The 13,644-nt window shown below is 33.2% G+C and overlaps 1 protein-coding gene across 1 annotated transcript in view; it reads left to right on the forward strand.

Annotated features, from left to right (window-relative positions):
* Nucleotides 1–13,644, forward strand: part of LOC107506592 (cadherin-10) — a 130,015-nt gene that overhangs the window by 84,544 nt on the left and 31,827 nt on the right. Inside the window, exons 3-5 of the mRNA XM_016137284.2 lie at nucleotides 2,210–2,504; nucleotides 4,034–4,153; nucleotides 4,574–4,741. Of these exons, the coding sequence (XP_015992770.2) occupies nucleotides 2,210–2,504; nucleotides 4,034–4,153; nucleotides 4,574–4,741 (583 nt within the window). The remainder of the gene's footprint in view (nucleotides 1–2,209; nucleotides 2,505–4,033; nucleotides 4,154–4,573; nucleotides 4,742–13,644) is intronic.

A 13,644-nucleotide genomic window follows, 5' to 3' on the forward strand; every position in this document is an offset into this window, starting at 1 on the left:
AATGTTTATATGTCTGCCATTTGGAAAATTGCTACTGTGTTGCACATTTATATAACTGGAAAGTTTCCTGGCAAGTATGTGCAGTTTCAGTTGCTAAAAACCATTAATCTTGTGACTTTTTGAAAGTAATTCCCTGGACAACACAGTCATAAGTTACCTCTGAGAATTTTTTAGGTAAAAGCTGATGTTTCTTGTTCCTCAACCCTACTTTGTTGTTTATGAATGGTTAAAAATGCAGCAAAAAATTGTAACCTTACTTTATCTTTTTCTCCAAAGTACATATCCATTGGGGTTTTCTTTATCCATTATGTCTTTTATGAGTTATTTTTCCAGAAATGAAAAAAAAATGAAGTTTGATCCAAATTTAATGGCTAAATACTAACTGCAAACCATTAAACAAAAAAATAGATGGCTTTCATAGACCCAAGAATACTAGTAATACAATATAGTAGGCATATGTGTATGTGTTTTAAAATATGTATTTGATTTAAACTGTTTTGATGTCCATATAAAAATGTTTTCACAGTTAAGTTCATTGACATAAACTCCCATAAAAATATTTCAAATAAAGGAACAATATTCTACTTTAAATAAAAAGTAATTGCTTTAATATTTTTACATATTAAATTAGATGAAAATATGTGTTGATATAAGTAATCTAAAGAGCAAAATTCAAACCTATTTAGATAAATATCTCTCCCCAGTTTTTTGCATACTTAAAAAATATCATCTCCATTTTTTTAAAATTTCCTAAGCTGATTTATAACTACATTTTATATAACTATTAAAAAGAAAACATGTTTGTAATAATGCCTAAGTTATTATAATGCTTTATAGAAATTTAGAATATCTACATATTGTTTTTATATTTCTTAATCTGGTAAAGAACAAAATAAAACATTTAAAAGCATAATCTCTTATTGCAAATAATCAAACCATGATCCCAGCAGAGTAAGTGTTTATTGATTGGGTGGTATAATTAAAGAATAACATAATCTTGTGTTTTACAAAGCCATGCTCTGTTCCTCCAATGGCTAAGCCTCTCCCTTCACTGTAAGGATTCCATTAGAGACAGGGGATATTCACAGCCATTTCCAGACCGGACTCAAGGTACTTGGGACCCAGTATTTCCCACTCAGACCTCCCCGAGCTTGCTTCTAGGTCCAAGAAGGTTCTCTTCTCCAGATCAGTCACCCAAAGGCTAGACTCGCTCACTGTTATATGCACCCCTAAATCTGAGTGTTGGCCTAGTCGGCATTTATTAAAAGACAAGATAGATGGAAATTGTCCATGACACACATGGACAAACACTAGGCTCCTGGCCTAGAGTTCTTATTGAGATAGGTGTGCACCAGGCTGAGATGTCCACATGAATGCCAGCAAAGCTCTTTGACATGATGACTTGATTCTGGAAACTCAGTGTTGTGAGCATAGGCAAGGGGGCAAGGAAAAGACTAGCCCTGCCTTGCCTTGCTCCTGCACAGAACTTGCCGTTTGTGGTTGTTAAGAACAGAGATTTGACAGGTATGAAGCTAGATAGAATGTATTTCATTTCATAGTTTATTAACTTGATTTCTAACTTTAAAATATATATACAAGTGTTATCTAGACATCTATTTCTACTCTTGCTCTGTGATCCACAAATATTTGTAGTGCAGTCATTGTCTTTTGTATGAATCCCAAATGATGCATGGAGTTTCAAACAAAGGAGCTATGTCTCATACAACTTTGCCCGTCTTTCAGGTCCTAAGATATTACTAATTCCCCACATGGAAATGCAATAACTAATAATAAGTTTATGAGAGATGAATTCCTGCATAATATAAAATATAAAAATAAAAAATTTTCCACTCACAGAAAGAGATGAGCGAGGGCGTGTTTACACAAGATCGATGACATGTCTTTGTCAGAAGTTATTTGCCTATGAAAATGGTTATTTACTAAGCAAAGCAAAGAAGAGAACTGTGTTTGGTTTATTTTTATCACTTTTTTCCATTTAGACTAAAAATCCCCTCGGTATGTGAAAAACGAGTCCTACTGTTTAAAGTATATAGATGAGTGTGATCATACTTATTCAACTCTCATTTCAAGAACTAAGATAACTGACTCCATTATTCAGTGATGGGACGTGAGAGACCTTCTTTGAATTCTTTCAGCATTATGTACTTTTAGACATTATCATGAATATGCTCTTTTTTATTCCCCCTAGCTTCACTCAGACCAAGATAAAGGAGACGGATCACTCAAATATATTTTATCTGGAGATGGAGCTGGTACTCTTTTTATTATTGATGAAAAAACAGGTGACATTCATGCTACAAGACGAATTGATAGGGAAGAAAAGGCCTTTTATACTCTACGCGCACAAGCTATTAACAGAAGAACTTTGAGGCCAGTAGAACCAGAGTCTGAGTTTGTGATCAAAATCCATGATATCAATGACAATGAGCCAACATTCCCAGAGGAAATTTATACAGCTAGTGTTCCTGAAATGTCCGTTGTAGGTAAGTTTATTTACAACATTTATGATGATATTCAAAAAGTTATTCAAGAAATCAAGAAATTCTTAAAACGTTATGATTAATTGAAATTATTTTTGATTTCTCACTAAGAGTACATATATAATTTCCTCATTTAGGATATGAGTTCAAAAAGAAATTAATGCATTTCTTACTTTCTATGGATTTGTAAATTTTACAATACAAATAAGTAGACACTTTCCTTAACCATCCAAGAAAATATTATTGAATTTCAGTAGAAAACTCTGAAAATAAAATTTTTTATCACATGGATTTGGATAACAGCTGTATAAAATTATGAACCCCAAAATATTATTAGTTCTTTTAGAATACCATAGATATAATACAGAGTCTTTGCATATATACTCTAATCATTTGCCTAGAGTTTGTCTGGATTATCTTGATAATATGAATGATGGATGGAATTGATGAGATTACGTAGTTTTTTTATTTTAAGTACTTAAAAACATTCTTTTATTATAACCGTTATATATAAAACTCTCCTGATATAAATCTCTTATTCAAATAAATCAATTGAAAATTCACAGACTGATATAAAATTATAAACTTAGTTTATGGAAACTTTAAGACCAAAGACACGAAAATACTAGAAGTATAAAATTCAAGAAAATGAAATATGTCCTTTCAACATAAATGGGTAGAAGTTACATTTGTAGGGACAATTTTAAGACTGCTTTTTTTAATTAAATAGAAGATTATAGAACTAAACAACAAAAAACAATAATAACATATTTAAAGATATAATTTGGATTTAGTAGGATAGATTCATTTCTCAAACGTGGGGGAAGCTGTACAAAACAATGAAAAATTTGAGATACATTTTTTTTTCTTTAACAGTTGTGATAACAAATTTTCAACTCTGCATTTCTCAAAAGTATTGTTCTGGGATTATTATTTAATATTTACTTCAGTAAATCCCAAGGACTTTTGGCAATTGCCTTATTAGAAAGCCCTTTTAAATATCTTGAACTTTATTAAATAGCATTTAATAGTTCATGGAACATGGGATCATCTTGGATTGTTTCTAAATTTAAATTTTAATCTATTCATAAAATTATATTTTAGAGCAGATGTTAATTATTTTTATAGTTAATTAGTGGAGAGGGGGAAAGAGGAGCATACTTACTCCTTTGTGGTTAGATATGACCTTTACATGAAACAAATCTATTATGTGAAAATGGATTTAAGTATCAAATCTGAGCATTTTTAAAGTGACTGTATTTATTATAATCTGATACACTGTAGCATTTTCTATTGTATGCATACAAATACACCTGTTGGCTAAATAAAGATGTAGTTGAATTCAGAGTTTACCCATAATAACACTCTCTCTCTCTATATATATATATATGATTTTCACATAAATTATATGTCAATGTTTCTTTAAGAGGTCATTATTAAAACCAAAAATCATTCAAGTCTTCCATGAAAACCAGTGCTTTTGCTCCTCCTTCTGGTGCTGTGCAGAACTAAGCTGAATTTGGATACTTCAGGTACTTCTGTGGTGCAAGTCACAGCTACAGATGCCGATGACCCTTCCTACGGGAACAGCGCCAGAGTCATTTACAGCATCCTTCAAGGGCAGCCATATTTCTCTGTGGAGCCTGAAACAGGTCAGGAATCATGAATCAGTTTGTTAATTGATTAGTCTTTATGATCTTTGTAAGTAGGAAAAGGTGGAAAAGTAAGAACAAAACCTTAACATTAACACTTCCAGAAGAGTGATGATGCCACACTTAAGATTTAAGATTCCAAGGAGAATGATTGAGTTAGCTGATGGAGATGTACTTGTTTTTATGTTTTTACACATGGGTTTAGGTCACTATACAGTACACATGTTATTCTTAAGGAAATAAAATAATAACACGAATCGTAAAGCATTTACATTGAATCACTTTTATAGACAATAAAAATTAATAGCAAAAGCATTTTGCCTTTCAAAAGTCACTCGTTTAGGTACTCAGTTTGTAGCTTCATCAACTAATAATTGAGATTTTAATAAAAATAACAAATGTTTTTATATTTTCTTCAAGGTATCATCAGGACTGCTTTACCAAACATGAACAGAGAAAACAGGGAGCAATATCAAGTGGTAATCCAGGCCAAAGATATGGGCGGCCAGATGGGAGGCTTGTCGGGGACCACCACGGTGAACATCACGCTGACAGATGTCAATGACAATCCCCCCCGCTTCCCCCAGAGTAAGCTGCCTTTAATGGTCTTTCTGCAGGGCAGATATTTAGAGTATATAATAATAATAATAATAATAGTAACAAAAAGGAGAAGAGTTGTCAATTATTTGATATAAAACACATAGAAAATGTGCTACAAAAATGAAAAAGGGAGTACATGCTAATGAATGTACTGTTATTGAAAGATTGAAAATTAAATATTAAGACATATCTCATTCAGAGACATCATAGATGCAGAATATATATATTCTACATTTATGATTATAATCTAAAACTCTTTCATTTAGCAAAAGAAATAATATTAAGTCATAATTCTACTACAAATGTGTTTATTTTTATTTGAATTTAATAAGGGGGATCCTAACTTTATTTTTTATTATTTTTTCAATAAAAAATCTAATTTCATGTATTAGAAAGGGCTACATGGGAGAACTTTACAAACTAATCAGACTTGTATTTCATATTATTGTGCCAGATTTCCATTTAATATCCCCGCGTTTGGAATGGCAATCGGGCTAAAACATTTTGTATTTCTAATCTATTTATAGATCTAGTTTGTGTTATAGAACTAACTTTCGAATTCTCAAAATAAGTCAAGAATAGAACCAATTAAGAACCATTAGCTTCTGAGCATATAACACATGTATTTTATTCTCCTTTCTTAGACAAATTTGGGAGATGACTAGAAAGGATGCTATTAAGTCTCAATGGACACTCCCAAGATTCAGCCAATTTCCTGCTAATCTGAAAGATCTTATACTTTAAAATGGACTTGTGTGTTGATAGGCACGTGGCATAAAATCTAGGCTCCAGTATGATCTATGTACTTAATTTTTAGCATTTGGCTATGCATTACCTTCTGAATCAATCTCCCAATTTTAGTTTTTTTTTTTTAATTAAAATACAGCTTTTGTGTGATATTTATATTTTTATTCTAAAGACCATTGCCCTGAAGGAATTCTGGAGTAAGAATTTACTATATTAACTCTTTAAAACCATTTTACTCTTTCTGTGCTATTTTTATCTAACTTTGTTATTGATAGTGCATAATTTGAATTGAATTGTTTAAAATTATGTGTGTAGATATATTATGAAATTCAAGTAGAATTTTCTTCAGCAGACTAGTCATGCTTATGTTCTTGCGATGATTCTTTTGTTAGATATTTAAGGTACATGACCCTCAGGCCCAAAACACAAAGTGCCTTCTCTCTCTATTTTGCTTATCTAATTTTATATAATCAGATTACAGCTCCAGGTGACATTTAGCATTGTCAGGGAAAAGAAAACTAATAATAATCACTTATAGTTCTTTCAGAACAGGTCTAAAGATGTGCTTAGTTACATTAAAACTTAAATTTCACATTTTATATGTATTTTTGACCTATTTTTTTTAATGTGAGCCTGTTACCAAAAAATAAACAAACACATCTAGGAGTAAAAAGTAACTAGTTACATAATCTATAATGAGTAAAAATATTTCTGAAAAAGCACTTTATCAGTAATAACTGACCATTGGAAAGAGTACTATATTTTAAGTGCTCAGAAACATATATATACATGTGTCTAAAAGGCAGTCCATTTAAAAATGGTGCATTCAGTAAGCAAATTAATAGATTCTAATTAAATGGAAAAATAGATATTTGAAAGATGATAATGCCTCATGAAAATTCTTTTTATTTTCATCTATTGTTACACCTTTCTTAATTCATTCAATAATTATTTCCTTTCCTTTTGTTAAGCTAGAATTTGTGATTGATAAAATTAATCCAATAGGCACATTATACAAGCCCTGAAATTAATAATAATAATAATCCATAACATATTTTCCAAATAACATTTTTATTGGACACTGCACCAAGTTATTTATTGACTTACTTTATTTCATCATAACAACTCCTTCAGATTAGCGTTATGACCACCACTCTACAATAAGAGAAAAAGCCACATTGCAAGTAATGGCAGAGGTGGACCGACATTCAAGTCCAACTCCAGATGTACAGCATGATACATCTCATATCTTGTCTCATAAATTCTGAGATTATTGAGACATAATTTATGGATTTTTATTTTTTCAATTGTCTTTTCTCATGACTATTTGTAACCATATCTTACTATTGGGAACACTCAGTCACAGCAATTAGAATGTTACTTGATACAGAAGCATCTAGCAAACTAGTTTGAAATTTCTAATGTCATTTCATAAAATAGTCAAGACTTGGAGACAGTTCCACAATTTATGGAGCTTTTCATACACAATATTATTGGAAATCTCACCTATGTAGACTCATCATTATTATTATACTCAATGTACAGAAGAAACAAAGAAGGTTCAGAGTGGAAATGATAAAGAGAACAAACCAGAACTGCCTGATAGAGATATAATGCAAACCAAAAATGTGTGCCACATATGTGATTTTAAATTTTCTATTAGCCATATTTTAAAAATTAAAAGACGCAAGCAATACTTATTTAATCGTATATGTGATTTAACAATGTTATCCTTTAAAAATATCATCAGTGGAAAATTTATTCAAATATTTTACATTCTTCTTTTCCCCATAATTCTTTAAAATATCCACTTTCATCAAGTATTTTCTAGTTACATCAAGTCTCAGTTCAGACCAACCACATTTCCAGTCAATAGCTACGTGCGGGTTAGTGGCTTGGCTGGTGGCTGTCAAATGGGACAGCTTAGGAGCAGACTCTAGCACCACACTGCATGAGTTCCAGGGCTGTCTTCTTCACTTAGTAGCTTTTGCATCTTGCTCAATTACACTAACTTCTATATTATTTTCAATATCAATCAGTAAAAGTAGGTAGCAAAGTATAATCTGTGGAATAGTATAAGACTATGTAATTTATTATCTATGAAGCACTCAACTCAGTGGCTGCCATTAGTGTATTTCTGTGCTCAATAATGTTGATTTGTGCAAATACTGCTCTATTATTATTATTATTCAATATTATGAAAATAGGGTCAGAACTTAAACTTCCACGCAGTTTGGTTGAAATAAATTCAGCATTTCCTAATATGCTGCATCCATGGAGGATAAAAATCTCAGTAATTTGGAGGGGACAAGGGCAGTTGAAAACTCAGATGTCTTCCTTCCTTGTTTAGCTTATTTTATCATGTGAATCTCTAACGATCATTTGCAGTCAGGAAGTATTGTCCCCCGGAGAACATTTCACAAGGTCCTGAGAAATTTTTGCTTGTCTAAACTGGTGAGTACTACTGGCATCCAGTGGGTGTAAGCCAGGAATGCTGCTAAGCATTAAGCATCCTTGCAATTCACATGACCCAGAATTAATGGGCCCAAAATATCTACAGTGCTGAGGTTGAAAAGCTTTGGTATGTTCTATGAGGACTTGTTAAATGAAATCATAAAGTCATTTATCTAAAAATATTTATTGAGAATACTCTTGCACCAAACACTATTTAGAAACTAGATATATGAATTTTGCCCAGCCCCCCTCCACCACAAAAAAAAAAAAATGTTTTTGTCCCTATGACCTTCATTAAAGCAGGGGAGGCAGATCAAACATAAACAAAAACATAAATAAAAGCACTGTATACATACAAACCTCAGTTCTGGATAAAAAAGAGGAACATGCATGTGACAGGGGCAGGATATGGAAAGGTCTCATTCCAGAGGTGGCATTTCGTCAGAACACTTCAAGATGAAATAGACACAGCTAAACACAGAGATGGGAAAATACTCCTTGCAGAGGGAATAGCACGTGAGAAACTCCGAGGTTGGAAATTGAATGATGTCTGTTGAAAGCTAAAGGCCGGTGTGCTTGGGCCACACCATGGGAGGGAGCCTGGAGGGCCCTGCACTCACAGGATCATTGACAACGGTAACTTTTCGTTGGTGTTAACCAACCCATAACTGTGTTGACTTCAGTCGTCATTACGGCCTTGTGCTTTTAGAGGCGTATAAACATGTGAACATAATGTAACCTCTGTGTCATAATATGATTTTAAAGAAAAGACAATGGATTAGAAAGTCGGGGTACACCTGAAAACAGAGTCTCAAAAATATTTTTGCTTTTTTTTGCTCTAGATATAAATTGTATTTTTCGCTTTCAATAATACATCATTCTGTTGAAATTATTTCAGAAGCATGGGTTGTTTCAAGTGCCTTAATTTAATTTTAAAAACAATAAGTGAAAGAAAAAATCTATCGCTTACTTTTCAGGAACAAGCACTATATTTCAAATTAAATACATGAAGATTAATAAATCTTGATTCCTGACTATGAATGGCTTGTCTAGCAGGATATTTCAATATGAAATGATAAGTATGATAAAGAGACTACACAAAGAGTGCAATGGGCATGCAGAGAAGCAGCATTGATCCGAATATTTTTGGAGGGGTTTAGTGCATCCTTTACAGTGGATGCTATTTTGATAGAACCTGTCACTTAACCTAAATCTTTTCTTAAAACTACTATTTACAACTAATGAAGTTGTAAATAATGAAGTTGTAAATTAGCAAAGGCGCCAGTTTATGAAAGGGTATATTTTCCACAGGAAAAAAAAAGAACATGCTGCAAAGTGATAGTGAGTATCGTGTAGAGATGAAATAATAGATGATTTTAATGTTTGCTTATATGTACTTTCTATTTTTTATATATTTTTGTAATTTGATAATTCTAACTAAAACAGAATAACAAATGGTGGAAAGGGAAAAAAGCGATTAGAATTGACACAATGAGATAATTGTGGATGATCTTTCCCATTTAGTTTTAGTAGAAATCATTATTTTGGAAGAAGCTTGAGGACAACAAATTGAGGAATAAAAGGAAGGCAGGAAAAAGACTGAAGAAATAATGCCTGCACATTAAGAAGCTGAGATGTACAAGAAAATAAATAAGGAATGTATTGTAGTAGTTAGAAGAAATTCTGGATTAGGCGTGGACCAGTAGATAATTTTTGAGAGCCTCCTACATCCCAGGCTCTAAGCAGGGATTAGGCTAAGTCTGGTAGCGTGGTGAGTGTTGTGAAGAACATAAAGCGGGGTAAAGGACTAGAGAATGACATGGGTGTTATTTTAACAAAGATGAGTAGGCGAAACTTCTCTAAGGAAGCCGGAATCAGTTCCAAACCCGAAAAGGAATAAGATTAGGCAATTAGGTTCTCTAGACCTCATCCAGATCAGAGTCAGCGATTATGGGATATCTGATCTGCAGAAGCCAGGCTAATCCAGGCATTTTTGCCTTAGTACAGCAGAGGATGATTGTGTGATATTATCTCAAATTCATTAAAAACAAAACAAAAGAAAATGTAACAACAACCAACCAAACAATAGATATCAGAAAGGACGTCCAGGTCTAGAGAGAAAGTTTACAAAGCAGTTGTGCAGATGGTCAGGGTCTCAGCCAACGAGCTGGTGCCTAAGGCTTGGCTCTAGTTTTTGGATGGGGCAGTATTTCACTAGGACTCAAGAAGGAAGAAAACTAAGCAGCCGAGACTCGGAGGAAAAAAGTTTCATCTCACAAATGAACCAATTCTAGAACATAGTTTAAGAAGACCACAGATCTTTGTTCGATTTAGCTGCTTTCCCACACATTTTATCACAGAGACAAAAACAGAGTAGATTGTTTTTTCATTTTATTTAACAGTGGCTATGGGCTCCTGAGAAATCCAGCTCTCATAGAACCATGTCCCTGGTCTGTTAACATTGCCACAGGCAAATGTTTGCACACTGCTTAGGTGGACAAGTGGAAGACAGGAACCAGTAACAAGTACATTTATGTAATGTCAGCTGAGTTGAGACTTTATGAGGGAGAAGAGTTTATAAACGGCAGATAAATATCATACGATTGAGTGGTGATCATATTTGTATTTATTCCTTTTGACTCCCTTAAGATATGTTTCAGGATATTTTATATAAAGGTTATTAATATCAAATTTATATGAATTTGATATATTCTATAAGCTTCCAGATCTATCCCAAGTGTACTCAAAACAGGAAATTTGTTGCTAACTCCTATATTTTTCCAGTTATTAAAAATAGTGACAAAAAAATCAGTTCTTCACCATTTGGTTGTTGGTGCTGAAAATTAACACAGAATTACTCATTTGTAGGAAAGTGTATATTAAGATCAAGGATAGGTGCTGGGACATTTTGGGTGTGCAAATAAATTTCAATGACACCCTAATTTCCTGAGTATTTTGATATCATTTTTTAATATTTTGAATCAAATCGTCTCTAACGATTATACATACCTACGGCTAATTCAGAATCAATAGTAAATAATTCCAGAATCACTCAGAGCCTAAAAGACATTTTATATCTATGTTTGTTTCTGTTATCTGAATTATCTTGATTGGCTACTGACTTTATTTAGCCCATTAAATTACATGATATGGATTTTCTGGTTTGCCTAAATTTAGATAAAGCAGCAGGAAAAAAATAATGATGATAGGCACAGTGTTACAATATGTATTAATCACTATAAATACAATACAAATATTAATGCATTGAATTTTCACAACATTCTGAAAATCTGAAACAAATTTAAGTCTGCTAAGAAATCAGAGGTTGGAGACTCAAGTTCTTTGGCTCAAATACCTGTACTTCTAACCATGACACCAAGAAAGAAATTGGTAAACTAAAGTTTCTTTCTGTCTTCCCTAGTATATCCCACATTTAGTTAATGTTGTGATTCACCACTGTGTAGATTATAGAAACAACTTCATGTGGGGCAACTGAATTCTTAAAATGTCTATGCATTTTTATTCGAACACAGAAAAGTCAAATTTTTGCTGCTTGGTGCTTTTGCAATACCTAAGGACCAAGCCTGACTGGCTCCTTTGCCTGTATCAGTTAAGTGAACAAGTTTGGACAGATGAATAAACAAGTTTGCAATATACAAGGTCTTTCAAGGAAATGTCTATATGATATGCATAGGGATTTAAGACACGTACGTTCAGTGAGTTGTGAGACTAGTTAATCCTTGCCTGGTACAAGAGAGATTTGATTTAATAAGTGCTGATTTACACTCTGTAAATAGAGTCAACCTCTCCTCCACTGGGGATTCCAAGGTAATGTAGGCCCCAGGCTAATCTGCATATTCAAAATTATCAAGCACATTTCAACTAGAGCAGCAGTCAAGTATTTCCCAAGGAAGATACTTAGCATGAGAAAAGAGGGAATGAAATTAAAAATGTCTCTTTTTCCCTTTTTTTATTATCCAGAAAAAAGAATATTCTCATACTCAAAAGCACTGTTAGATATAGCTATGGTTTTTAACAAAATGCCCTCAAATATTTGTAGGATTTTTTGCTATGGTTCCAATGCTCATAATTAGTAAGAATTCCAAAGAAACAATGTTATTAAAGCATATTTTAATTTATTAAACGCTGACTGAAGCCCTATTACATTGCAGGAACTGTGCTAGAAAATAATAAATTAATTATCTTAAAGTGAGTGGTAAGATACAGGATGCATCCATAAATGGTTTGCATTTTGAAAAGTTATGCAGACACAATCTCTCTCTCTCTCTCTTTCTCTCTCTCTCTCTCTCACACACACACACAAACACAAACACACACACACACCTTTAATTTATTACATTGTAGTTTCTCTCGCATACATTCTTTTTCTTATTTCTGTATGTAGACATAGCTGTTTGTATATATGCATAAATATAAGTATGTATATGGATTTCTGTATATACACATGTTTGTATATGTATTTTTGTACACACATATAATTGGAGAATGATGCAATAACATGTATGCTATAATTGTCAATTAAAACTCAAGTCACAAAATGATAAACTCATCAATTGTAAGAAGATCAGGAAAGAGAGAAAATGAAGAGTTTTCTAGGCAGAATAACAAGGGCCATTGAGAGGAGGGTATTTTTGTTAAGAAGGAAGGGATCAACATGGGCGGCATTCCAGGACATGTGTGCGATATTGTGTGGCTGAGACCCAGGGTTTGAAGCAGGGATTGTGAGCTGCGAGGATGGAAATATAGGAAGTGTTAGCATGGAAAGGGTTGGATGCAAAAATGAAATGCCACATAGATTATCTAAGGGAGAAATTTTTCAGAGAGCACCAGGCACGGTTCTTCATTTTGGCTAATTATTCTAGAAGCAGTGAAGCACACTGGATCGGAAGAGCAAGAGCGGATGAGTCTGAACTAGTACTGAGGACAGGAGGGATCTGAGAAATATTTAAGTGGGTGAGGCACAGGATTTAGTAATTAGGTCGATAAAAGTTCTGAGGTAGAGAAGAGAGCAAAAGATACTCTCTAGCTTTCTACCAGAAAGAGAGAGGAATTTCCGTTTGATGTGAACATTCTGAATTAAGATGCCTGAAGAAAGGGAGTGGATTTTAAATACCTAGTTGATCTCGAAATGAGGTGACCACATGATGTAAAAGTGAAAACAGACGTGTATGATCTCGCCTTGGCTAAATGTTTAGACTGACATGACTGGGGAAATATACAATTTCCCAAGCATGATGAAACATATAATTCCCTAAGAGAAATCGTGTTGCATGGAAGTTATACAAAAAATCCACGTGGAACTCTTCAGTTATTCCAGTGGAAAGCTGCCTTACAGTAAACTACTTGGCATTTTGCATAATGAGATTTAAAGTTCCTCTGTATTATGATTTCCTCTGGAACAAACTTAGAAAATATCCCTTGGTAGGTATGAATATAGATAAATAGATATAAAACTAGCTGTGCCAATATGTTTAGACTCAGACCGGTTTTACAGAGTTGTTAGTTGTGCCTGCTTGGAGACACATTGCAAAGAGATTGAGTACCTGATAGAATGCAGTATGTTTATGAATGACTAATTTAAGTTTATTTAAACTTCCCCCAAGTCTATATATTTTTTTATGTTTCTGCACATTGCATTTGCGCGTATCTATTGATGCCGATCGACTTGG

Source organism: Rousettus aegyptiacus, unplaced genomic scaffold (genome assembly GCF_014176215.1).
Source record: "Rousettus aegyptiacus isolate mRouAeg1 unplaced genomic scaffold, mRouAeg1.p scaffold_m13_p_8, whole genome shotgun sequence".
In the NCBI taxonomy this organism is placed as follows: Eukaryota; Metazoa; Chordata; class Mammalia; order Chiroptera; family Pteropodidae; genus Rousettus; species Rousettus aegyptiacus.